The sequence below is a fragment of the Sitophilus oryzae genome, unplaced genomic scaffold (assembly GCF_002938485.1).
Source record: "Sitophilus oryzae breed Bouriz unplaced genomic scaffold, Soryzae_2.0 scaffold_1436_pilon_pilon, whole genome shotgun sequence".
In the NCBI taxonomy this organism is placed as follows: Eukaryota; Metazoa; Arthropoda; class Insecta; order Coleoptera; family Curculionidae; genus Sitophilus; species Sitophilus oryzae.
This window is the reverse complement of record NW_022146100.1, coordinates 3,351,673-3,373,487: the sequence shown is the minus strand read 5'-3', so window position 1 is coordinate 3,373,487 and position 21,815 is coordinate 3,351,673. Positions and strand designations below refer to the sequence as shown.

General features: G+C 32.2%; 5 protein-coding genes across 7 annotated transcripts; 3 read left to right on the top strand and 2 right to left on the bottom strand.

Annotated features, from left to right (window-relative positions):
* The first annotated feature begins 243 nt into the window (after nucleotides 1–243).
* Nucleotides 244–1,415, top strand: LOC115876471 (ubiquitin-conjugating enzyme E2 J2-like). The gene is made up of 4 exons (XM_030892263.1): nucleotides 244–517; nucleotides 569–803; nucleotides 866–1,003; nucleotides 1,058–1,415. Exons 1-4 carry the CDS (start codon nucleotides 390–392, stop codon nucleotides 1,244–1,246), a joined length of 690 nt encoding a protein of 229 aa, XP_030748123.1. The 5' UTR covers nucleotides 244–389; the 3' UTR covers nucleotides 1,247–1,415.
* Nucleotides 1,416–1,673: 258 nt separating this feature from the next.
* LOC115876470 (sphingomyelin synthase-related 1-like) lies at nucleotides 1,674–7,511 on the top strand. Its single transcript, XM_030892261.1, has 3 exons — nucleotides 1,674–2,433; nucleotides 2,489–2,781; nucleotides 5,835–7,511. The coding sequence occupies exons 1-3, from the start codon at nucleotides 1,793–1,795 to the stop codon at nucleotides 6,263–6,265; spliced, it is 1,365 nt and encodes a 454-aa protein (XP_030748121.1). The 5' UTR covers nucleotides 1,674–1,792; the 3' UTR covers nucleotides 6,266–7,511.
* Nucleotides 7,512–8,376: 865 nt separating this feature from the next.
* Nucleotides 8,377–16,892, bottom strand: LOC115876468 (nucleolar protein dao-5-like). 3 transcript variants are annotated; one of them, XM_030892259.1, is made up of 13 exons: nucleotides 16,728–16,892; nucleotides 16,387–16,608; nucleotides 16,192–16,329; nucleotides 15,908–16,129; nucleotides 15,622–15,843; nucleotides 15,473–15,568; nucleotides 15,311–15,415; nucleotides 15,155–15,256; nucleotides 14,735–15,055; nucleotides 14,576–14,668; nucleotides 12,442–12,463; nucleotides 12,038–12,408; nucleotides 8,799–8,880 (listed from the first exon to the last, which is right to left on the bottom strand). In XM_030892259.1, exons 1-12 carry the CDS (start codon nucleotides 16,824–16,826, stop codon nucleotides 12,056–12,058), a joined length of 1,995 nt encoding a protein of 664 aa, XP_030748119.1. In that variant the 5' UTR covers nucleotides 16,827–16,892; the 3' UTR covers nucleotides 8,799–8,880; nucleotides 12,038–12,055. The 3 variants fall into 3 exon arrangements, with proteins under 3 accessions (XP_030748120.1, XP_030748119.1, XP_030748118.1); XM_030892260.1 differs by lacking the exons at nucleotides 12,038–12,408; nucleotides 12,442–12,463 and adding an exon at nucleotides 13,710–13,793 and having other exon boundaries at nucleotides 8,377–8,880; XM_030892258.1 differs by having other exon boundaries at nucleotides 12,038–12,463.
* Nucleotides 16,893–17,049: 157 nt separating this feature from the next.
* On the top strand, nucleotides 17,050–18,051 carry LOC115876467 (trafficking protein particle complex subunit 3). The gene is made up of 3 exons (XM_030892257.1): nucleotides 17,050–17,212; nucleotides 17,281–17,691; nucleotides 17,777–18,051. Exons 1-3 carry the CDS (start codon nucleotides 17,180–17,182, stop codon nucleotides 17,861–17,863), a joined length of 531 nt encoding a protein of 176 aa, XP_030748117.1. The 5' UTR covers nucleotides 17,050–17,179; the 3' UTR covers nucleotides 17,864–18,051.
* Nucleotides 17,886–21,194, bottom strand: LOC115876466. The gene is made up of 5 exons (XM_030892256.1): nucleotides 20,943–21,194; nucleotides 19,522–19,667; nucleotides 18,931–19,091; nucleotides 18,613–18,776; nucleotides 17,886–18,431 (listed from the first exon to the last, which is right to left on the bottom strand). Exons 1-5 carry the CDS (start codon nucleotides 20,970–20,972, stop codon nucleotides 18,228–18,230), a joined length of 705 nt encoding a protein of 234 aa, XP_030748116.1. The 5' UTR covers nucleotides 20,973–21,194; the 3' UTR covers nucleotides 17,886–18,227.
* Nucleotides 21,195–21,815: the final 621 nt, after the last annotated feature.

Here is a 21,815-nt window from a genome sequence, read left to right as displayed (position 1 = left end):
CCTACGTGCTATGGGTATAGCCACAGATCACCCATTATTAACTTATAGTTATTACCAATTAAATGAAAAGAAGAACTGAAAATTACGTTCTATGGTCGGCACCACAGATGTTATATTATGACGTTCAGACCAGAGGTTAAACTGTTAGTTAACACCATTAAAATGAAAAGAAGACCTCGAAATCATATATAATTATATGATTTTGATCAAAATTCATTAGCTGTGACTCTTTAATTTTTATTTATTCTATGGAAAAGTAGGTCTAATGTTGACGTTAATAGTTTCGAAATTTCGAAGACGAGCTCAAAAAAGTGTCGAAAAAAACATCAAAAATTTATTCAATTATCTTTTATATTAAATTTTTACATTATCTCAGTTAATTAGCATAGATGTCACGTAAAACGAGTAGTGCTACCAGCAGTGCTACGTCTAGATTAAAGCAAGATTATTTGAGATTGAAAAAAGACCCAGTGCCCTATGTTAATGCAGAGCCTTTGCCTTCAGACATTTTAGAATGGTAAATATACTCTCTAGTTTTATTATTTTGTAGTTTTATGTCCCTTTGCAGGCATTACGTTGTAAGTGGGCCGGAAAACACACCTTATGAGGGAGGATACTATCATGGAAAATTAGTTTTTCCACGAGATTTCCCGTTTAAACCACCAGCGATTTATATGATTACTCCTAATGGTCGGTTTAAAACCAACAAAAAGCTATGCTTAAGCATTTCCGATTTCCATCCGGATACTTGGAATCCTGCATGGAGTGTATCTACAATTTTAACTGGGCTCTTAAGTTTTATGGTATGCTTAATAGATTTCCCTTTCAACTGGATAAATTATGCTAACAAATTATGTATTTTTAGCTGGAAAAGAGCCCTACATTAGGCAGTATTGAGACTTCTGATTATGATAAACAACAATTTGCCTATTTATCGATAGATTTCAATTTAAAGGATAGTCAATTTTGTGATTTGTTTCCTGATGTAGTCAGTGATATGCAAGTAAGTGTATTGCTATACAATTTGTTAAATTATTGTACAATCGATTTTTTATAGGCAAAACTCCAGAAAAGAATAAAAACAGAAGAAATAACTAGTGATAACACTAAACAGGATCAAGTTACTACACCAGGAGGTCATTTACAGTCATGTTTAACCAATTTATGTGTAATTATTGGATTTGCCGCATTTGCTTTTACCGTTAAATATGTTATGACCACTACAATTTCGGAAACAGAGGAATGACTAAAATATTTTTATGTATAAACATTGTATATACTAATTCTTGTTATATTTTCTATTACAAAAACTGTATTATTATGTTAATTATAAATTTAGACAAAGAATTAAATTCCAATCTAAAAAAATGCTGTAAGGGAATTTGTAATAAAGATTTTTCATATTATTGTTGCGACATTCTAATGTTATGTTTATTAAAAAAGAGTAAAAGAGCAAATTTTGATTGATCTCCCAACAAATAACAAAGGTAATAAAAAGTGCCAAAGTTCTCTAGGTGCTATAAATAATTTTATAACCCATATAAATGTTCATAAATAATTTTTAATTTAAAAATTCCAATACATCAAAAATCCACGTATAATAAAAAAAGAACCACAGATTATAAATGTTTCTTTAAATAAGAATAATTTGACAGTTCCAATTTATTGTAAATTGTAACCTAATTTTTAGTAGACTGATTAGACTGAAAGTTTTTATTATTTAAATAATTTTTTGGTGTATATTACTTAAATATTACAATGCTGTTGGTCTTCCACTGTAATATCTAGAGACATGGCAAACAGTCTCGGTCCCGTAATAGACTGGACAGAAGACGACACCAAAAGTTATTTAGAGAAACAGGGGCTCGAACACTCAAGCATCCACTATCTTTGTTTCGAAAATAGATTAAACGGAAAATGTATCCTGGCTCTAAACGATGCCGATTTCGGTCTAAATCCCATCAATAATTTAAAACTCAGAGACAGAAAACTTTTTTACATCGTAACCAAGCATCTTCAGAAGGAAAATCAAGAGACACTTTTTGAATTGGGTTTGATAAAGCATTCAAACGCTCCGACTATATACAATAACCATATTAGCCATCCACATCCTTGTATTAAACAGGAGAGTGAGTACGGAGACTCAGAGCATAATATTTCACCAACAGTTTCTGAAGATGGAAGACCCAGATTACCTCCAGAAAGGACTAAAGCTCTTTTGAGCTTTTGTTATGTGGTAGCAGTCACTTGGGTAACCGCGTTTGTAATGGTTATTGTCCATGATCGAGTACCTGACATGAAAAAATATCCTCCGCTTCCAGATATTTTTCTAGATAACGTACCTCACATTCCATGGGCTTTCGATATGTGTGAAGTTACCGGCACTTTAATGTTCACTATATGGCTAATGGTTTTATTATTTCATAAACACCGGTATAAATACTAACAAATATGTATTTAACTAGTATAATTGACAAGCATTTTTTAGATTTATTCTAATGAGAAGATTTTTTGCCCTCTCGGGAACTGTATTTCTTCTCAGATGTATTACCATGTTGATAACGTCGCTCAGTGTTCCAGGGGCTCATTTGCAGTGTCAGCCTAGAAATTATTCCACCAACGGTGCTTCCTCCTTCGATGACTTGGCCAAAAAACTTTCGCAAGCCTATATTATATGGAGAGGCGCGGGAATGTCGATACAGGGTGTAAGAACGTGTGGTGATTATATGTTTAGCGGACACACTGTAGCTTTAACTATGTTGAACTTCTTCATAACCGAATGTAAGTATTTTTAAAGCAATTTTGTACTGTTTGTTGCATTGCTGACTTGAAAATAGAAAATCCCATGTATATTTTAAAAAGGATGAATAAAAGATTACTTCCCATTTTATTTTATAGAAAAAAATACCTATTTGAAACTTTTAAAGAGCTTATTTAAATGAAACAAATTGTTTGTTTCAAATTTGTGAATTATTTAGTGTTTAATACATAACATTTTTCTTTTCAAGTAGTGTGTTTATCTAAGAAATATATTTGATTTTTTTAAGATTTCATTGTATTTATAGTGTATTTTTATAGAGAAGAACTTTTCAATAGAGAAATTAATTTGAGATATTTTTTATGTATATCTGTAGAAGAAAATCATAATAGATTTGTCATATTGGGACATAATTTGTGATTGTTTATGTTTGTTTGACCTGTGACCCGATTATTTTATGTCTTCTGTAAATTTAGTTATTTTTGTATCTCTCATAACTCAAAAACGAGTTCTATTTGCTTCATTTTAATGAGTTCTTTGAGAGGTTTCATAATAAATAATATACAGGGTGGTCTGAAATGTATTCCAGATAAAAATTAGTAAAAAAGTTTGTATAAATGTATGTCCTAAAATGCTTAGTTTCAGAGATACAGGGTGTAGAAATTTCATTATTGTTTTATTATTTTTTAAATAATTTATTAAGTAACGTCAATATTTGGATGAAATTTGAAGAGTAATGACTTTTCGTCTGTATAAAACTACTGAGTAAAAAAATAAACATTTACGACGTTTTTTATGTAAAAAAGGTATCTTGATAAAAATCGCTACGAGTAATGGTTCTCGAGATATTATGAATCGAAATTATCAATACCTGTCATCATCAATATAAATTAAACATGATGACTAAATGGTTATTAGACTGAAATCATAAATTTGAAATGTTTTTGTGCCAAAAATTCAACAGCAACTGTTTTATCATAATTTTTTTTAAGAAAAATTTATGATTCATTTAAAAAAATAGACAGTTCCCAAATTTATCATTTCAGTGACTATCTACTTAACATGTTTATTTTTTTTTGTCAATAATGACATGTATTGACTATTTCCATTCAAAATATCTTGAAAATTTTGGTTGCTCGTAGCGATTTTTACCAAGAGACATTTTTTACGTAAAAAATCGCGGCAATGTTTTTTTTTTCACTCGGTAGTTTTATACAGGTACTGACGAAAAATTATTATTTTTCAAACCGATTAAAAAATATTAACTCTCCTATCATAGATAAAAGACTTGACTCCTATTGACATCAAAATCAAATTTATCATCATTTATCATGTCAAAAAAACTCCCAGACGCCAATTTTCATAAAAATTTTGACGTTACTTCATAAATTATTTGAAAAAAATCGAAATAAAAATGAAACTTCTACACCCTGTATCTCGGAAACTAAGCATTTTAGGATATACAATTATATAAACTTTTTTACCTATTTTTATATGCAGAATATGCTGCCGAAGTTTCCGGAATACAATTCGGACCACCCTGTATGCAATGGGATCTTTTATGTTCAGTTTAAAACTTTGAATAAGAAGACTAAGGAAGGAGCATATCAAAAATCTTAGGTCCATCGCCATGGGACTCAAATATGGCCGACTTAAATTCCGGTTTATCCAAATACGTTTAAAATAAAGTTTAAAAAAAAATAAAAATTTTATTTAAACGTATTTGGGTTTATCAGTGCCGTTCTAATTGTATTTAAAAAATGTAAAACTATGATGTAGGGTAGACGTGGGGTAGACTCAATATTTTTTTTATTTTACGTTGTAAATAAATGTTGGTAGTTATTAAAATTGTTATAAAAACATATTATTATAATAAAAAAAGTTTTAATAATTATTTATTAACACAAACATCCGATACGCTACTGAAGCAGGTCAGTCAAATTGACGTATCTAAGTTCTTTGACATCTAATCTTTGACAAGTAGTAAATAAAAGCAAAAATGCAAGAAAAAATATATAATTCGTTATTAATTTAAGTGAATTTCATAAATGATCGGTTTACTACACGTATGTATATTATATAGTCACTTACTAGCGAAAAGTTGTTCCATTATTTCACTCGATTTTTGCCGAGATCTACCGCACGCTACATAACCAACTATTTTAGGGACTTTTTCGATAAATCGCGATAGTGTCAATGTCAATTTAAGTTCTGCCACAATTTCCATCTAGATTTACTACCTTTATACAACTATCAGTAGTAGAATAAATAATAAATAACATAAAATAAGCTCCGTAAAGACTGACAAATCCACAAAATTTCAAATCAAATTCAAATGTGTCAAATAAATCGTCAAACAGAAATGTCAAGGATCCCCACCTAAGAGTCCTTTTTCCGCCCACCATGCATGAATACAATGACGACAATGACTAAAGAATACAAGGACAAATAGCAACCGAAACCAAACTGTGACCATTCTTCCAAACAGTGCCGTGGCACATATTTTTCTTAACATGGCCGGTTGAAGCGATATTTATATTTTTGGTAAATATTTTCACTACGCCTCTAGTGTGTCCTGTGGTATCATACTAATTAATTACGAAAAAAACGTATTAAAATGTTAACAAAAGGTACAAAACTAGTATCGACGTATAGCACATATCAAGTACATATAATATTAGAAAAATAATTATCGAATTCAATAAAAAAACGCTAAAAAGGTGTAGTGGACTGTTTATTTCCCTATAAAACATAACTCCTGGATCTTTCTTATCATTGTGCCTTTTACACTTGAAAGCTGAACAAATTACCATTGTAATAAAGTTTATACAAAGTTCACTACACACAACCAACTATTAAAAATCGCTAAAATTGTCGCTCATGAACAGCTGATGATTCATTCGTTATGTCCAAAAAAATGGCGTCTAAAGGTCACAAATTTTGCTGCAGCCCGTATATGGCCGTTACATGTTCTTGTATTCTTTAGTCATTGCATGAATACATGGATAGCATTATGCTCGTTCCTTAGTCTTCTTATTCAAAGGTTTAAAATTATCTGAATTTTTTTTTCTTGTAGATACACCAAGATATATCTATTATCTGCACACGATGTCGTGGATGATGAATATGTTTGGGATATTTTTCATATTAGCTGCTCATGAACACTACTCCATTGACGTTTTCGTGGCGTTTTACATAACCAGTCGTTTATTTCTGTACTATCACACCCTGTCCAACAATCAGGCTTTAATGCAAAGGGACTCGACAAGGACGAGAGTTTGGTTTCCGTTGTTTTCGTATTTCGAATCGGGAGTGGAAGGCATCGTGCCCAACGAGTACGACACGCCCGCAGAGGTCGCGAAAAACTTCACGTGTTTCGTCAAAGAATTCTGTTGCGACCTTCTAAAATTCATCGTTTTTTTATTTAAAAAGGACGAGCCACAGAGTTCGAGTAGCAGAAATACCGTCGGTAGCAATAACGCGATTTTAGCCAAGAAAAATAAATAAATAATTGTCATTGTTATACAGGATGGTCCGAATTGTATTCGGGAACTTCGGCAGCATTTATTCTGCCGATAAAAATAAAGTAAAAAAGTTCTATTATAACTCAAACAAAGAACTTTTTCACTTGTCGAAGTTTCCCTCATACCATTCGGACTACCCTGTATATTATGTGTATAGTAGTGTATTTAAATTATTTATTTTTTATATTCAATGTCAATAAAATGATATAAAAGTCGAGTCAAGTAACTTAAGTGAAATAAGTTTTTATAGTATTATAGAGGGTGTTCCTTAATGGCATGCTAGTATTTGAGGAGGTGATTCTTGATCTATTCTAAGTGATAAACCTCATATGAATTATGTCCTAAACATCATAATTCCTGAGATACGGGGTGGTAAAATTTTCTAATTTTATATAGATATATTTATTATAGATATCTTTATGAAACTTGATACACGTCTTCTATGCATCAAAATAACTTTTTTGATGTACAAAAGATTTTATTTATTTCAACCAGTGCCGTCCGTACGAGTTTTACATTGAATTTTTGGAGAAAAAAGTGGTACACCACTGACTTCTCTTAAAATAAAAATTATTTTCAAAATCACCGTTCATTTCTAAACATTTTCTATCTCGTTATTTTCTGCATAGTTTTTGCTTAAAAAAAATTAGTCAATTTACTTCAGGGTCAAATCGCTGAAAATCTGATGCGGTGACAAAAAACGTGCTTTTAGGCTATAATATATATATAATAAAAAGAATCAATCTCTTAAATATTAGCAAGCTATTAAAGAACACCCAGTATAATTATAGTGACGGGTTAGATATTTTTCATATAATCTGTTTAAAAACTTTCTGGAAAATCAATAAAAAAAAACTTTGAAAATAATTTATTAAAAAAATATTTGCTAAGTAATGTTTTTTTGTTAAATAATTTTTTTTTAGTTAAAAATCTGGACTATTTTCATTCTATTTTTTTAACCTGTTATTATAATATATTTGACTGTTAACGTCCTGATTTCATATCATTTTTTTTAGTTCAATGCAAACATAGCTTTATAGTGTTTTCTTGTGATCTAGTAATCTTAGTTATTTATTTAATCTTAAAAAATATTTATTTCAAGTTGTTTGTTATTACAGAGAAATCATTCCTTTGGTATATATCAGTGATATTTTTTTATACATATATATAAAAAATTATATCTCTAGAAAATAATTTTATACGAGTATATGAAATAAAACGATCAAAAATGTATAGTGTTCTTTTATTTGTTTACACCTCTCGTGATTTATTTACAACCAGAAATATAGGATAATGAAGAACATTCAATTTTTAAAAGTATTTACGTTTAAACTGCCTAACGTACTTAAAAAATATAAAACAAACGATCATTTTAAACTTAATACAGATATATAGTCAATAACACTATTATTATTTATAGGCGTTGATATTCTAAAAAATGCTTGAACGATATAGTCTAAGAGCTAGCAACGTTTTCGTTCAATCTTTTACTATACTCTCTGGAACAGCATGCGGCCGGTCTGGCTGCCGATACCCGTTGTGTTCACTACTGCGCATCGGAAGAAGATCCTATATTTTTTATTAATTTAGTCCTATAAATTCTAGTATTGAATATAAATCGAACATAGCGTAGTGCGTAGAGTTTCCGACCACGAACCGATGATTCAGAGTTCGAATCCGGGTCAGGTCAAAGACTTTTTAATTTTATTTTCGTTTATATTCTAATAATAAAGTTATAATAAACCAAAATAAAATAAAAAAGTCTTTTCCCTGACCCGGATTCGAACTCTGAATCATCGGTTCGTGGTCGGAAACTCTACACACTATGCTATGGAGACATGTTCGATTTATATTCAATAGGTACTTGAATTTAAAGGACTAATAAAAATATAGAAGGTTTGTTCCAACTCCAAGTTTTAGAACGGTTCTGGAACCGTTCTGAAATCATTGGGACTAGTCTTATCCGCATGCGTTAACTCGGCACTGTTTTTGAACGATTCTAGATTGACAATCGGTTGGAACAGTTTCGGAACCGTTTTTAATCTGTCTTGTCAAAACACCGGTTAAAATAACCTCACTTTTTGTTTGATGTACTAAGATGTAATCAAAACAAACCTTTTTTAAAAATTACGGTTCCGAAACCGTTCTAATAACGATCAGTAAATTGGTTGGAACGCAAAGAGAATCGTTCGAGAACGATCCCCATCAAGATTGGAACGCTTTTAGCCCTATGGGCATGAACGGAACCGTTCCAGAACGGTTCTCAGCGGGGTTGGAACAAACCTAGAATCTTCTTTCAATGCGCAGTAGGGAACGCAACGGGTATCGGCAGCCAGACGGGCCGCATGCTGTTCTAGAAAGCATAGTAAAAGATATGTATATCAAAGAGCCAGACGTCTTAAAATACTTGTTTTTCCGACGTTGCTAGCTCTCGTACTAATACATTTAATCGAATTTTATGGAGTTTACAGACAGGTCTATTGTGCCGCCCCTGTACGATCCGCGCTTCTTTTTTGTTTTTTCGTGTCTGAATGATTTTCCTCGGGTGTGTTTCAGATCGTAGTTGGCTCTTTCGCCCCAAGAACCTCTGGCATTGGCCTAGAAAAAAAGAACATCCATCATATACTTGTCAAATATTTAAGGTAGTCGATAAAGTTTCAAAACTAGATGCATTTTTCTCTATCTCAAACAGGTGGTTAGGTTATAAACGTAGATTTATCCAGAGAAAATTATATTTAGTTTAGACTCATCCGGTATACAGGGTGTTTTTAAGGGATATGCTAAAATTAAGGGGACGATTGCCGGATCTATTTTAAGAAAAAAAATCATATTAATGTACGTCCTAAACGTCAATTTTTGAGGTACAGGGTGTAATAATTAAAAAAAATATATTTTTCATAACTCATGTAACACCGCATGATCGAAAAAAAAACGGCGTCAGCGATGGCTATGAAATAAAGATCGCTGTCATATCATACGTAAAATTATATGGGAAATGTCATCGATCGTCATTTCCAAGCCAACTGGACGCCGTTTTTTTTTCGATCATACGGTATAATTACATGATATGATTAGATATTTTTTATGGAATTTGATACCCGTTTTATATGCATCAAAATGCCTTTTTTGATGTACAAACAATTCTATTTAATTCAACAAGTGGCGTTCATACGTTTTTTACATTAAATATTTTTGGTGAAAAAAAAAATTGTACGCCACTGACTTCTCTTAAAATAAAAATTATTTTCAAAACCTCCATTCATTTCTAAACATTTTTTTATCTCGTGATTTTTTTCGTCCGCGCATATTTTTTGCTCAAAAAAATTAAAGTCAGTTAACTTCAGAGTCAAATCGCTGAAAATCTGAGGCGGTGATTGTTGTGTGAAAACCATTTCTGAATCGGCTGGAAGGAAATCAAGAAATAAAACTTTTTTTTTGTATATAAAAATAAACATTCTGATGCATGTATCAAATATAACATCGGAGATATTTTGAAAAAAAAAATAGAAAATTTATCACCCTGTATCTGAAAAGTTAAGATATTTAGGACATGTATTCATATGAGGTTTTTTTCTTAGAAGAGGTCCAAGAATCACCCCTCCTTAATTATTAGCATGTCATTAAGGAACACCCTGTATACTTGGTCAATTTTCAAAACGAAGAAATAAAAATTAAGATACTTACTTACACTATTCAAAACAATTATCACATATTTGAATAAGAGTAATTATTACATATTTCTAAATGAAGCATGCATTTTTCCGCCTTTCCCTTGTGAGTTTTTTTTTGGGATTATTAGAGTACGCACTGACATGTAATTTTTAGTCTGCCGACTATTTAGTTGCAAAAGTGAAAATAATACATTTTTATGGAGCCGATTCGATCCATTGCGTAGACTTAGGCTATACGCTGACAGGCAATTTTTAATCGGCCGACTATTTAGTTGCATATTTGTAACCAACATATTCCTATGGAGCCGCGTTCACATGCAATCAAATAGTCGGCCGATCGGCTCTATAAGTATGTATTGTTTTTACTTTTGCAACTAAATAATCGACCGACTAAAAATTACAGGTTAACGCGTAGGCTTATTGTTTTGAATTTTCTTTCACTATTCACAAACTATTTAAAACTGTAAGTCAGGGAATTCAAAACGTCTGGTTTTTCAAATCAAAATATTTTTTTAGAAAATATGCGATAATTGTTTTGAGTACGAGCCCTAACAACTATATGTTGGGACAAGGTCATATTATGGAATTATTGCCCTGGTTTTTCAAAACGACTGAAAAACATATGTTTAATTTTTTAAATATAAACATAGCCATATATCCTAAACAACTTGACAATATTTTTATGAATTTGTAAATCAATCCATATTTACAGTAGCGGATTTTGTTCATAAAAGGACAAATTTGCTGACAATTAAATGTTGGGACAAGTATTTTTAAATAATTAATATCATCATAGGCGGCTTTGCTATAAACGTCACAAATGTCGCAAACTGTTTACTTCGGCATTGACAGCTTGTAAGTGACTCGATACTTTGAGTAGTGAGATTTACTGTAAGAAATTTTAATTTTTTAATTTTCAATTTTGTTAATTTAATCCAAAGTAATAGTCCGTGGAAAAGCTACAAATCAAAAACTACGCGAAATTATCATTCGTCAATACAGTACGGGAAAACAATTCGAAAAATTTCTGATGATTTAAGTATTCCAAAACCACGGTCTTTAATCTAATAAAAAATACGGCGAATCTGCCAACGTAGACGTTAGATGTAAAAGTTCGGGAAGGCCAAAAGTTGTATCTCCGAGAGATTTACGAAATTTAGTAAAAATTTGCAAGTCTGCGAGAAGAAGTACTCTTCGCGAAGTAACAGTTAAATGGAATACTGTAACTGGTTTAAATATATCAAGAGAATGTTGCCGAAAATATATCCACAAATGCGGTCTGGGGTTTTACAAGGTAAACTTTATTTTGTGTGGATAATCAATTACCTGAAGATTATTGATTGCTTAAAGAAGGTTGTTAAATTTCCTAAGGGGATTATGGTTTGGGGTTGCATGTCAGCAAGAGGTTTGGGCAAATTAAATTTTTTAGATGGCATTAACGCCAAAAAATATCAACATATTCTTGAGACCTCACTTTTGCCTAGTGCTCAAGAATTGTTTCCAAACGAAGACTATATTTTCCAACAAGATGGAGCATCGTGCCATTCAGCAAAACCAACTAAAAATTGGTTCGGTAATAATAATATAAAAGTTCTATCCCATCCTTCAAGTAGTCCGGACCTCAATGTTATAATAGAAACTGTGTGGCATGAAATGCAGCAATATTTAAGAAACCACCCTCAACAAACAATTTTTGATTTGCGGACAAAACTGCAGGAAATTTGGGATAATTTTTCTCCTCAAATGTGCCAATCTTTGGTAAATACAATGCCATTAAGAGTTCAGGCAGTTGTTAAGGCGAAAGGTGATGTAACTCCGTATTAGACAAATTTCTTGTTGTGCTGTTCCAATATATAGTTGTCAGCAAACTTGGCTTGATTTTGTCAAAATAAGCTATTATCAAAAGTGATTTGTTTGCAAAGTTATAAAAATATAGTAAAATTGCCTAGATCATATTGTAATGTTTGATTTTAGAATAATAAACAAAGTAAATTGAGTCGTTTTAACAAATTACTATTTTTATTGCAAAAAAAGACCTTGTCCCAACATATAGTTGTTAGGGCCCGTAGTTTATTTCTACTTACTTTTTATGATCGACAAGTCTAATCGTCGAACTTAATTTTCTTGTTCTCCTGCGGCTTTTGCTGTCCGAAATTGCCTCCTGATTGATTAAAATCGCCCGACCTTTTAAAACCGCCCCGTCCTCCCCGGCCCCTATTATCGCCGAAAGAACCTCCCCTACCTCCTCTATTATCCCCGAACGAACCTCCCCTACCCCCTCTATTATCGCCGAACGATTTCCTAAAACCTCCACCTCCCCTATTATTGTCGCCGTCGCCGAAACTATTCCTGAATCCGCCCCTGCCTCCCCTGAATCCACCCCTGTTACCTCCGCGACCGCCGCCCCTGTCGTTGCCGCCGAACGATTTGCGGTCGTTGAAACCTCCCCTATTACCTCCTCGGCCGCCTCTGCCGCCCCTAAAACCGCCTCTATTATTTTGGAACGAGTCCTGATTTCATTTTAAAATCGGAGAGGCAATTTTTTTAAGGACGGGCATGGTATATGAAAAAAAAAGAGAAAAAAATCGATATTAGTACAATAGGTAAGCTAAACTATCTAATATTTATATATACGGTAACGTGCAAATTCCAAATTTAAAAATCTATAGCAAAATTCTGTGACTAGAGGACCACAATAGATAAGAATTATACTGTGCTGGCAACTCTTACTTTTGGGTCAGTATTTACATGTGTGGAAGTAAATCGCATAGGGATATTTTTAAGTCGGAGTGAGAGAAATGCGACGGTGTACTGTTGCGGCATTGCCAAATTTCTCCGGCACTATCGAGTAAATAAAATCACGATCGCAAACCGCTTTTTTTTTAAAAACACTTTTTTTCGAAAAGATAACTAGATAAAATCATTAGATATGTTACTGAGCATCTGAAATGGAATTATAAGGATATCGTTAAGGTGTCCATATTTTTTATAACGAGAAAACGTCAGTAATCGCGATAATTATAAACTCAACTTTTTAACACATAACACGCGATAACTCGGGTCTCGGGTCCTACTTTAGATATTGAAACTTTTTTTTTATTTTGTTCGGATCTTTTACAAGATGTTTAAATAAAAAAAAATCGATAGGGTTGTTTTTTTCCATTCAAAAATTTAAAAAAACCCATTCATTTACTTTTAGTGCAATGCAAATTTTCATCATGTAACTTTTTTATTTATAAAGATATTCACATACTGTCTGCGAAAAAAATATAGCAGAAATATTAAGAAAGTTTTTGAAAAAAAACTACAATCAATTATTTCTAATGGATTTCCAGATATCGATTTTTGAATTCAGAGTTCTAATAGCGCGACCACTGTCGAAGACCAACTCAATTCCACTTATTTTTTCCAAAAATGCAAGTGTTTCTAACTTGCACTTTTACAACGACTCATTAATAAAGTATCACGAGACGTAATTAAATCGTTAAGTACTGATTACATACAATGTGCACACTTTCTCGGTTTATTTCATACGTTTGGCAACGTTTTTACTGTTCTCTCTTTGTTCAGTACATTATAAACGCATTGTACTCTTCATACACACGGAAATCTCGACCCAAAACTAACATTTATCAGCCCCAAGTATACAAGGGTTTGAGAAATGCCAGATCTATTTTGCTCCAAAAACAAAATCAGTGTGATATTAGAGAGTAACGCCTACCCATTGTACCGTTTAAAGTTGGGATTGCACGTTACCTTAGCTTCGAAGGAATTGTCTTTTAATCGAGGGTCGACATCGATTTGGTCATCCCTGACCCTGCGGAAGGGCGCGTTTCGTTGCTAAAATATATTTAATTTAAACAAAAAAAAAATAAATAAGTTACAAATAATTCGAAAAATTTTGTGTGATATATACCAATTCATACATTTAGATATAAATAGTTTTAATACTTCAAAAATTATCGCCAGTAACAAATTCCAGGGATAGGCGTTAATGTGTTTCTACCCCTAAAAATATCAGAAAACGTAAAAAAAGTAATAAAAAGAAAACGAATGGCATTGCTCTTCCTTTCCAACATACATTTTCTATTACTTCTGCTTAAATTTTGATTTTTACACAAAATTACAACAGTGTATTTAGGTTTTTCCAGTGTTCTAATTTTTAATAGAAAGTAAAAATCGGCCGCGTAAAAACTAGGCTTTTAGCTTATCTAATTTTTAATCGCCTATTCCTGGAATATTCAGAACAATCTTTTTTAAGCGATTAAAATAAAATTCCACGATATTCATAGTGTAGAGGACAACTAAAAAAAATCCTAGAAATCTTCTATGTTTACAAAATTCCAAGGTTCGAGTTCCATGTGATTAACGAAAATTTAAATATCATATATAAATGCCTGAGCATTGACTAGTTTTTGTTCTTCTGTGGTTTTACATTTGTCATATTTCGATTTGGCACTTTTCAGTTTTTTGACAATTCTAATTTAAATTCTCTATTTGCAAAATAATAGATATTTAAATATTTAATTTTTCTAATACAATCTTCTATGTTTACTTATTTTTCTGACATTTAATCCCAAGTGAAAAAAAAAATTAATTTTTAACTGGCAAAAAAAACTTACATTGTTGTCATTTGAAAAACTGTTCCTATTGTTTTGTCCGCCTTTGACAAAATTACTGTAATTCGGTTTCTTAATCTTAAAATCGCTATTCTCCTAAAACAGAAAGAAAAAAACATTAAAAATATCAAAGAGAAATATGTTTTTAAAAAAACGACATACTTCATTATTTGTTGGTGTCGATACTGCAGTAGGTTTACTACTAACTTCCTCTTCGTCACTACTACCCTCTTCCGAAGAACTTTCCTTCTTCTGTTTAGGTTTGGCAGGCGTAACTTTAGGTTTGGGGGTTTCCTCTTCTTCGTCACTCGATTCTGAAGAACTGCTTTCCTCTTTTTTCACCGCTTGTTGGGCTTTTTTGTTATCCACTTTCTGTTTCTGGTTGTTTTTAACCACTGGTTTTGTTTCTTCTTCTTCCTCGTCGGAACTGTCTTCTGACGAACTCTCCTGTTTTTTGACAGCCTGTGGTTTGGCTACAGAATTCTACAAACGGAAAACAGCTATTTATTTATTTATTATTATTATTATTACACCTCACTTGTTTATACGAGATATATTAATAAAAAAAAAGTAAATATCTACCTGTTTATTTGGTGTCGCTACTGTCTTTTTAGGAGCTTCATCTTCACTACTGTCCTCTTCCGAAGAGCTTTCCTCTTTTTTAGTTACTGGAGGTTTAACATTCTAAAATAACTTATAATAAATATCACATTTCAATTACTTGTTCAATGTTTTCACCTTATTTAATGCTGGCGTTGACGTAACTTTTTTTGGAGCTTCTTCTTCACTACTACTTTCTTCAGAAGAACTGTCTTTCTTTTTAACTATGCTTGTTTGTCCAGTCTTAAAATAATTTTAATTATATTTATTATTGTTGCAAAGTCGATCAACTATAAATACCTTTTTAAGAATAGGAGTTGGAACAGGTTTTTTTACTGTTTCCTCTTCACTATCACTCTCACTGTCCTCTGATGAACTTTCCTTCTTTTTAGCAGCCTAAATAGTTAAAAATTTAGACCTTTTACTACTAATTACTTCAACAAACTTACTTGTTTATTTACATTTGCGACTGGTTGTTTTACTGGAGACTTCGGGGCTGTCTCCTCTTCACTACTGTCCTCTTCTGAAGAACTTTCTTCCTGTTTTTTAGCCGCAACAGCCACTACCTTCTTATTCTGAACTGTGGGGGCAGGTTTTTTTGCAGGCGTTTCTTCTTCATCACTACTTTCTTCTGACGAACTTGATTCCTCTTTTTTAACAGGTTTAGCATTCTGAAATGTATAAAATTAGTTAATACTCCATTACTACAATATCATTGCACCCTCATTAGCGTACCTGTTTAGCAGGGGTCTGTTTTAAAATAGGTGTTGGTTTTTTAGCTACTTCTTCCTCACTACTGCTATCCTCAGATGAGCTATCTTTCTTAACCGGTTTAGGGGGTACCTTTTGAACAACAGCTTGCTTTTTAGGGGGCTGTGATTTGTCATCAGAGCTATCACTGTCTGAGCTACTTTCTTCTTTTTTAATATTAGCAGGTGGGATTACCGCAGTTACTTTCTAAAAAAAGTTTATATTCAAGGTTTAACTAAAACAATAGTAAAAATTATTTAAAAATTTACCTTTTTCTGAGGTGGTTCTTCATCATCAGAGGAATCATCCGAACTGCTTTGTTTCCTTTTTTTAGTTTGATTTTGGACTGGCACTGAGTTTGGTTTTTTCTGAGACTGCACTGCGGGCGTTTCATCTTCAGATGACTCCTACGATAAAAAAAGTAATAACTTATGAAATTATTAACTTTTAAAAGCAAAACTAACCTCTGAACTTGAATCATTCTTACTAATTCCATTTGTAAGTATTTTAGGAGCTGGTTTTTGTGCCGCACTACTTTTTGTATTGTTAACTTTTGGAGTTTCATCTTCTGACGAAGAATCGTCGCTATCTTCCGTAGAAACTTTTAATTTAACGGCATTTTTGTTTGTTTTCAAGAAGTGCGATACTAGGTCCGATAATGAGGGTGCTCCAACGGCTAGGGCAGGCTTAAACGTACAAAAAACATTAGAACATGCGGTTGATTCACAGCGCACATTACACGTGCAATATAAACAATAGAGGCAAGTAAAATTATGTAACAAGTGGCAAAATATTTAGTACTTACGACATTGTATTTTTTCCTGTACACTTCGGCTAGGTTTTTGTCCTCTTTAGCTAAATAATTAAATATTGTAGCGCGAACCAATTCTACATTGGACGCCATGCCGCTGTGTTGCACGCAAAAAGGGCGATCTAACCTAATTTTCTTCTTGAATTGGGCGATGGCATCTTGCCATCATCTTCTTAAATATCTCACTAGGCGATCCTGATAACAAAATTCCAAGGTTCGAATTCCATGTGACTAACAAAAATTTAAATATCATATATAAATGCCTGAGCATTAATTAGTTTTTGTTCTTCTGTGGTTTTAGATTTGTCATATTTCGATTTTGCACTTTTCAGTTCAGAATTTTGACAATTCTAATTTAAATTCTCTATTTGCAAAATAATAGATATTTAAATATTTAATTTTTCTAATCTATTCTTTTTTGAATATATTCAAATTAGTAGGAAATCATGTCAAGACAAAGATTCGATACCAAAAAAGTGGTAAAATTGCTTACCTTCTAGCAAATACATTTTGTTTATTTAAATTACTATTTTTTTTAACTTTTTAGAATTCTGAATTAGTTACTCTCACATATGGTACGTTAGTTGCACAAATGGTAAAAGATTTCGATAACCCAGACGATGTGAGCAAACAGCTCGATAGAATCGGTTACAACATGGGAATACGTCTTATAGAAGATTTTCTAAGCAAAACTGGGACAGGCCGATGTTTAGACCTAAAAGACACAGCAGATAAAATTCAAAGTGCTTTTCGACTATACCTGGGTGTCCAACCAAATGTAGTTAACTGGAGTCCCGCGGGAGACGAGTTTTCATTTATATTAGACAGCAATCCGCTCACTGAATTAGTCGAACTACCTGAAGATCTCAAACAATTGAAATATTGTAATATTATATGTGGTGCAATACGAGGGGCTCTGGAAATGGTTCAGTTGGATGTACAGAGCTGGGTTGTACAGGTAATTTAGCTAGAAACTTAAAAATTTCAATCCCGCTATGTTTTTTATGGATAATAGAAATTTTAGCTTGACTATATATTTTTAGGATCAGTTAAAAGGAGATCAAAACACAGAAATAAGGGTGAAATTTATAAGAAGATTAGAGGACGCAATGCCTGCTGGAGAGGAATAATTACACACATAGTAACTTAATTATTCTTAATACATATTTATTAAATTTATATAAGAAAATAAATATTTGTATAATTTTTGTACAAAACTTATGTTAAGTATTATATCTTATAATATTTTATATTTTTAATTGTAGTTAAGTGATCAAAGTTATAAATCTTGGGCTAAATAAAGTCCACATACACATTACATTTTTTTTTTGTTTAGACGTTTTTGTTTTTTAAGACTTTCTGATCACTTTCTAATACTTTAAGCCCTGTCTACACATAGGGTTTTACCTGTCAGTCTTGACTGTTTAGTCAAGTCAGTTCTCTAAAACGTTGTGTAGATGGGGCTTTACATGAGATATTCTTCACAAATTCAAGTTATAGCCGTGGTATTGAAGGCATTGCAGGTTCTTGATGAGATTGAGATGAAGATTTCGGCCGACAAACGCATCCGCTTTCTACAAGGACGTAATCTTGGCCGGTTAAAGTGACCGGTCCTAGGGGAATCACCAAGAATAAATAGGGTACGTAGGTTTGTGTACATTCCCCGCGCACTACGTCGCATTCTGGACTTTCACAGACCTAAATTAAATGAAAATGAATAGCTTAAGAGTAGTATTGACGCATTATGTGTAATTTTTGCGGTAAAATCTAAATGAGCTTCAGAAAATTTTTAGTTGGGCTAAACTTAAAAAAAGGATTAGCAAATTGTATTAGTTAAAAAGTATACTTCATTTGTAACAATCTCTATGCTCATATTTACCTCAAAAACGACTTGTTGCAGAAGATCTGGAAATTTCTGTACAATCGTGACAGGCTGACCCGAAGTTAGCGATACCCCGTACATGGGAGCGGTTGTGTTATACCGAGTTTTACATAATCTTGCCGGACTTGAGCCGCATGATGACTGTAAGTTTGTGGCACGTGCTGTAAGAGGGTATAGATATAAAATTAACATGTCGTGAAATATTTTTTTGCAAATAACATAAGTGCGACCAAAAAAACGGCGTTCTAGTGACTTTTTTTTCTTTCTTAAATATTAATTGACGCCGTTTTTTTCGTGTACCATAATTCTGCTTACATTCTCTTGAGGATGACCAGCGGTCATTTACACTACTCCTTTCGTAAGAATTCAGCAGAGCCTTTCTCGTCAGAAATGGATCGATAGTTTTCTGCGATCTAGCCGTCCTAAAATTACCCAACCATGGGTTTGTGCCTTTGAACGATCTTTCAATCGCTGCCCTGAAAATAATTTGATATTTCGATGATTTTTCTAATAATTAATACGCATAATCACGAAGTTCTTTGGTAGCTAAATTATACCGGGTGCGTCTCAAAAGTGGCTCACCCCCTATAACTTTTTTATTTTTTCAGATAAAAAAACGAGATTTGATATGTTAGTATATGACATAAATTAGGATTGATTGGTGTATTCAATTCTTTTTGGTCACTTCCCGTTTCACCGGAAATGACTACAATTTTTGATTTTTAAATGGCACCCTCAGTATTTTTTTACTTTATTCGATAGAAAATGACATTCTGAATCTGAATTGTTGACATATCATATGTCAACTTTTGACATTCTCACTTAATCAAAAATTGTCATTTTTTGTGAATTAATATACCGGTGGTAATAAAAAGTGTATCGTCGTAATAGTAAAGGTTTACCTACGTGGGGTACGGCATGTTGGTGGGCCCCACACAGTCGGGGCTGTCCGATAAGGCATCGCCCCACAGATACTTCAGTCCTCCGCCCCCTTCGCATTTTGTTGGCACTTTTGATACAACTTCCCTCGCTAACGTATAAATTATTAGAGGCTGAAACACAAAAATAAAGTTCATTTTTAACTACCGTGAGTACTATATCTATTTAAAAAAGGTTTAAAAACATTGCAATATTTTTTTTAAATGGTGTTAAAGTTCTGCAAGTAAAAAGTGGACCATCCTGTGTATTCTGAATTCTTAAATAAAATAAAGTTATTGAAATAAGGTCAGACGACAGGTGACGCATCGATAACTGTTTTACGTCCAATAAAGGAAGATTGAAAAATATTTAAACAGGCTCTCATTTACCTAATGGCATATATAAACTTTCTTCGTGTATACGTCGAAGAAAGAATTTAAATCATAGGAAAAAGCATAGATGTGAACTTTGCGTGTCATGGGAATCGAGTACCTACTTTTCGGTTTACCACCATTCGATAAAGTAGGACAAAATCTATTATTCGTTGTGTACTGTGTGAGTACCTAGGTAATTTGTAATCGAGACTACTGAGAAAATTATCCTAATTATATAATTTACTTAACGCTTAATATAGGAAGTAATTATCACAATAATGGGCAAGAAACCAATACGTAGATTGATTTCTTCAAATATTTATCTTTTATTAAAATAATATTTTGATTGACTGAAACTCTAAAATAAAAAAAAATCAAATCAAATGAATTAATCATCGTTAAATAGTCGGCCGTTCTTTTTATACGTCTATATACAAGGAATACCGTCCTTTTTGCAGCCTGTGGAGCTCCAAAGGTAATGTATACCTGCTGTTGGATGATCATTGACCTCAAGCTAACTGTTCTTCAAGTGGCTTATATGTAAATTCGAAAAATCATTATAGTTCCTAATTTATTACCATTTATTTCAGATTTTTTTGATCATTTTTTTACTATAAAATATAACAAAAATGTCTGTTATTTAAGAAACTCAAAGTAGAGAATCTCAAAGTTAAAGAAGAAACTCAAAATAATAATTTTAATCATATCGGTAAGCAAACAAGTTTGTTGATTAATTTTAAAAATTTTCAATGTTTAAGGATGAACATTTTTTTAGAAACTTATCATAAGACACTGACGTAATAAATATGATAAATTTGTTAATTATATTTAAACATTTTCTGGATATAAAATAAAATGACCATTATTTTCATTTTCAAAATTTACTGTATTATTATTATATTTCTAACAACTCTCTATGATATTTTTTTATAAGAAAACTATCAGTTTTACAATTCTAATCAGAAATAAATTACTGTGTTGATTATTTTTAAACATTTTCAGCCTTTAAAATGCAGAACTTTACAACAGACTTACCACAAGACACTGACGAACGTTGATCTTCATTTTGGTAACCTATTCGAAATATTTCAAATAAAATTATCGAGTATAGAGCAAAAAAACGGTTTAAGTTATAAAGAAGCGAACATGGTTGTTGTGTGAATTCTTTTCGAAAAATTGGTACGCTGCGTTAGGCGATGCTCCGAAAAGGAGGTCTCCGTTAACGTTACCGCTGTAAAATCGTGACACTGGACTGAATTAAAGGCAGTAAACTTGGTCATGAACTTGCGAGAAACGTTATATTGCTGTAGGTAGGGGATTGAGTCTGAAATAAAAATCTGCGGACGCTCAAGAACATTATTTTCTCAAAAGTGTTTTTTTTTACTAGAAAAAATTATGTTCCAAAACGTTTTCCTGTGTGTAATTTATTTCATTTTCACCCAAAAATAACGATAAGCAGGTACCTACTTAAAAGAAAATTAGTGTAAGTTTTAGAAGTCTATACAGGGTGACTCATCAGTGTTCCTATTTCAGATTTTCATTTCAGTATTGTATTTGTGTAATTGTCTGGAATTTGAATTCACAGATAAATTTTATTTTCTGTCATTTCTTCGGTTATCTCTTAAACGATATTTTTCTCCGACTCGTTTGACTTATTCCTTGACTTGAAAAGATTTTAACTGCATATGTTACAAATTAATGCTATCAGAATTGACTTATCCTTTTAATTTGTAACATTATATGCGGGGAATGTCATCGATCGTCATTTCCAAGGCAACTGGACGCCTTTTTTTTTCGATCATAGGGTACTTATAATATATTTATTTCTCATAATTTAGAAATAAATACTTATGGACTTTAGTACATTTTAAACAATAAAAGTTCAAAATTATCGAAAAAAAGTAACAA

What these genes read in the sequence shown, in the direction of transcription:
- LOC115876471 (XM_030892263.1), top strand. Translation starts at nt 390, where the DNA reads ATGTCACGTAAAACGAGTAGTGCTACCAGCAGTGCTACGTCTAGATTA. An exon ending in CTGGGCTCTTAAGTTTTATG is followed by an intron (nt 804 to 865) that starts GTATGCTTAATA and finishes ATGTATTTTTAG; the next exon opens with CTGGAAAAGAGCCCTACATT. An exon ending in ATGTAGTCAGTGATATGCAA is followed by an intron (nt 1,004 to 1,057) that starts GTAAGTGTATTG and finishes GATTTTTTATAG; the next exon opens with GCAAAACTCCAGAAAAGAAT.
- LOC115876470 (XM_030892261.1), top strand. Translation starts at nt 1,793, where the DNA reads ATGGCAAACAGTCTCGGTCCCGTAATAGACTGGACAGAAGACGACACC. An exon ending in TTATTATTTCATAAACACCG is followed by an intron (nt 2,434 to 2,488) that starts GTATAAATACTA and finishes AGCATTTTTTAG; the next exon opens with ATTTATTCTAATGAGAAGAT. An exon ending in GAACTTCTTCATAACCGAAT is followed by an intron (nt 2,782 to 5,834) that starts GTAAGTATTTTT and finishes TTTTTCTTGTAG; the next exon opens with ATACACCAAGATATATCTAT.
- LOC115876468 (XM_030892258.1), bottom strand. Translation starts at nt 16,826, where the DNA reads ATGGCGTCCAATGTAGAATTGGTTCGCGCTACAATATTTAATTATTTA. An exon ending in TCGCAAATGTAAATAAACAA is followed by an intron (nt 15,569 to 15,621) that starts GTAAGTTTGTTG and finishes TTAACTATTTAG; the next exon opens with GCTGCTAAAAAGAAGGAAAG. An exon ending in CAACTCCTATTCTTAAAAAG is followed by an intron (nt 15,416 to 15,472) that starts GTATTTATAGTT and finishes AATTATTTTAAG; the next exon opens with ACTGGACAAACAAGCATAGT.
- LOC115876467 (XM_030892257.1), top strand. Translation starts at nt 17,180, where the DNA reads ATGTCAAGACAAAGATTCGATACCAAAAAAGTG. An exon ending in GATTCGATACCAAAAAAGTG is followed by an intron (nt 17,213 to 17,280) that starts GTAAAATTGCTT and finishes TTAACTTTTTAG; the next exon opens with AATTCTGAATTAGTTACTCT. An exon ending in TACAGAGCTGGGTTGTACAG is followed by an intron (nt 17,692 to 17,776) that starts GTAATTTAGCTA and finishes ATATATTTTTAG; the next exon opens with GATCAGTTAAAAGGAGATCA.
- LOC115876466 (XM_030892256.1), bottom strand. Translation starts at nt 20,972, where the DNA reads ATGAAGATCAACGTTCGTCAGTGTCTTGTG. An exon ending in ACGTTCGTCAGTGTCTTGTG is followed by an intron (nt 19,668 to 20,942) that starts GTAAGTCTGTTG and finishes TTTGTGTTTCAG; the next exon opens with CCTCTAATAATTTATACGTT. An exon ending in TGCAACAAGTCGTTTTTGAG is followed by an intron (nt 18,432 to 18,612) that starts GTAAATATGAGC and finishes CATTTAATTTAG; the next exon opens with GTCTGTGAAAGTCCAGAATG.